Below are 2,637 nucleotides of genomic sequence, written 5' to 3' on the forward strand. Positions count from 1 at the left end.
AGATCACCAAAATAGTCCTGTTCCTGCCCTGCATTTGCATCATTGGCATTGTCTTCAATTTGTGTTCCTTTGACAGAATCTTTTAAAGTGATGTCCATTTTGTGAGCATTAGTGGGTGAAACTAGGTAATGTAATACATATGTCCACTTAACTGTGCACAAAGAAAAGGCAGTTTGTCACAACACATTGAAAGCAAACAAGTGAAGGTGTCATGCCAACACCCAGGGGACGTAGAACTCCCAGAATTCCATGAAGATGCCTAGTGACCTCTGTTGTATGGATTGAATAAGGGTGCCGTTGTTTCTCCAGGAATCGAATACTGGTAAAGTTGGAATTTTTTGACTACCAAAACAAAGAAAAAACTTGATAATATATAATTTCAGTTTCAATCTTAATTGAATCAAATAAAAACAAATGTTTCCATCCTACATTTGAATGGAAGTGAGGTGCCTAAGATGCATGAGTCTCATTTTGGACTCATTTTGGAACACATAGGCTTAGATCATCACCAACTGTGTGGTGGGTTTTTTGCAGTGATGAAAGTGGTCTAACTCTGTGCTCTGCATATATAGAACACTTGAAATATGGCTAGTATGATTGAACAATTTTTAATTTCACTTAATTTTAATTTAAATGCAAATTTAAATAGCTACATGTGGCTGGAGGATTGTATTGGAAAGCATAGGCTAGATATTTGTCAGTGCCTGGACTAAAAATATGGGATACCAAAATAAACAGAATTGTGAGCTATAATAACCATAACATGCCTATGATTTAATTTAAATGTCCTTATTTTAATGGCATTAACAAAAGCCAAAGAAAAAGTTCATCCTGAATTAGCAGCTTATCTATACTTGTTAAGAGTTTCAGACTTGCTTCAACTAGAAATTTTTTTTCTTAAGTGAAAATTAGGTGAAACTTTAGATTCTCTTTTCTAATTATATTCTCTAGGCCTAAATTTATAATAACAAAATTATTCATTTTTTGGCAAAATACTGGTAAATATGGAGTAGAAAATTTTCAACTTGGGAACATGCTTGCTCAGGAAATGTAGTGTAAATATTTGTCAATCATTTCACATTTCTCTTTGCTGAAAATATAAATTAATACACACAGAAATATTTTACTTAAAAGCCTAATTTTAAAACAGCCTTTTTCCCCTAAGGTATGATACTACTTAAAGATGTAGAAGTTGTCACTTTAGTTAAATTTATTTTTCAGACACATAAGCAGATTTTACTGTTATTTCTCAACTTTGCTCTATTTTATTTTTATCTTTGAAATTTGGCCAACACATATAATACAGCATTAGATTTAATATCAAAGTTAAATTAAAATTTTTATTTTAAAAAGGAAAATGTGAAAATATGTCAATTACAACTCATACTTCTTGAACTTTTTATGGTTTTGGTGGTATTGTATGCTTCATGTATACCAGAAGAGGGAGCACTTTAAACTTGATATCTGAACAGAAAACATTCTTTTGTTATTGTTGTTGTTGTTGTTTTGAGATGGAGTCTCGCTCTGTCATCCAGGCTGCAGTGCAATGGCTTGATATGGGCTCACTGCAACTTCCACTTCCCGGATTCAAGTGATTCTGCTGCCTCAGTCTCTTGAGTAGCTGGGATTACAGGTGCACGCCACCATACCCAGCTAATTTTTGTATTTTTAGTAGAGACAGGGATTCACCATGTTGGCCCAGCTGGTCACAAGCTCCTGACCTCAGGTAATCCACCTGCCTCGGCCTCCCAAAGTGCTGGGATTACAGGTGTGAGCTACTACACCCGGTCCAGAAAGCATTCTTTTGGACTGCTGCCATAAATTTGATTCCCTTAAAAAAACTGCAAAGTTCTTTATTTTCAAAATGTCCCTTAATGTAAAAGGAGGGAGAAGCTGGATTTATGTGTATGATTTAGAGTGCATAAGACTAACAACATCGATAAATATACCTTTCATGCTGAAATATAACTGTTTTCCTAGGGTTTTCTTTTCTCATTACCTTCTGAAAATGAATTCAGAATTATTTTAAAAAATTGTTCTTCAGGAGACCTTTTTGAAGTTTTCTCTTTCAATACCAAAACAAAGAAAAAACTTGATAATATATAATTTCAGTTTCAATCTTAATTGAAGTTACTATAAATCATAAAGCATGACTATTACGGAAAAGAGAAACACTATAAATGAAAACACAGCCCTGAATAGAGTTTCATGACTAGAAAGTGATTTTTATTCTTTTCTGTTTTGACAGCTCGAAGGTCCATGTGTTTTGCAAATTCAAAAAGTTCGCAATGTTGCTGCACCAAAGGATAACGAAGAATCTCAGGCTGCACCAAGGATGCTGCGATTGCAGATGACTGATGGTCATATAAGTTGCACAGCAGTAGAATTTAGTTACATGTCAAAAATAAGGTGATTGGCACTTTCTTTTGTGTATTTGTTACAGAATGTTGAAGGTGCTGTTCAATTGGAATGATTTAAGAATTTTGAAAAGGAGGAATGGACCCTTAATTGTGTATTACAACTTTTGAGATGAAATTATAGAGCTTTTGTGCATTTCTGCTTCATCTGTATAAAAATAGTTAAGAATATATGGCCAGGCACGGTGGCTCAAGCCTGTAATCTCAGGACTTTGGGAGG

General features: G+C 34.3%; 1 protein-coding gene across 1 annotated transcript in view; it reads left to right on the plus strand.

Annotated features, from left to right (window-relative positions):
• Positions 1–2,248: 2,248 nt before the first annotated feature.
• LOC105539909 (tudor domain-containing protein 3) overlaps positions 2,249–2,637 on the plus strand; it is a gene marked incomplete at both ends in the record, with an annotated part of 41,752 nt that continues 41,363 nt past the window's right edge. The window contains one exon of the mRNA XM_011980360.1: positions 2,249–2,409. Within this exon, the coding sequence (XP_011835750.1) occupies positions 2,249–2,409 (161 nt within the window). The remainder of the gene's footprint in view (positions 2,410–2,637) is intronic.

The sequence above is a fragment of the Mandrillus leucophaeus genome, unplaced genomic scaffold (genome assembly GCF_000951045.1).
Source record: "Mandrillus leucophaeus isolate KB7577 unplaced genomic scaffold, Mleu.le_1.0 Scaffold2107, whole genome shotgun sequence".
Lineage (NCBI taxonomy): Eukaryota > Metazoa > Chordata > Mammalia > Primates > Cercopithecidae > Mandrillus > Mandrillus leucophaeus.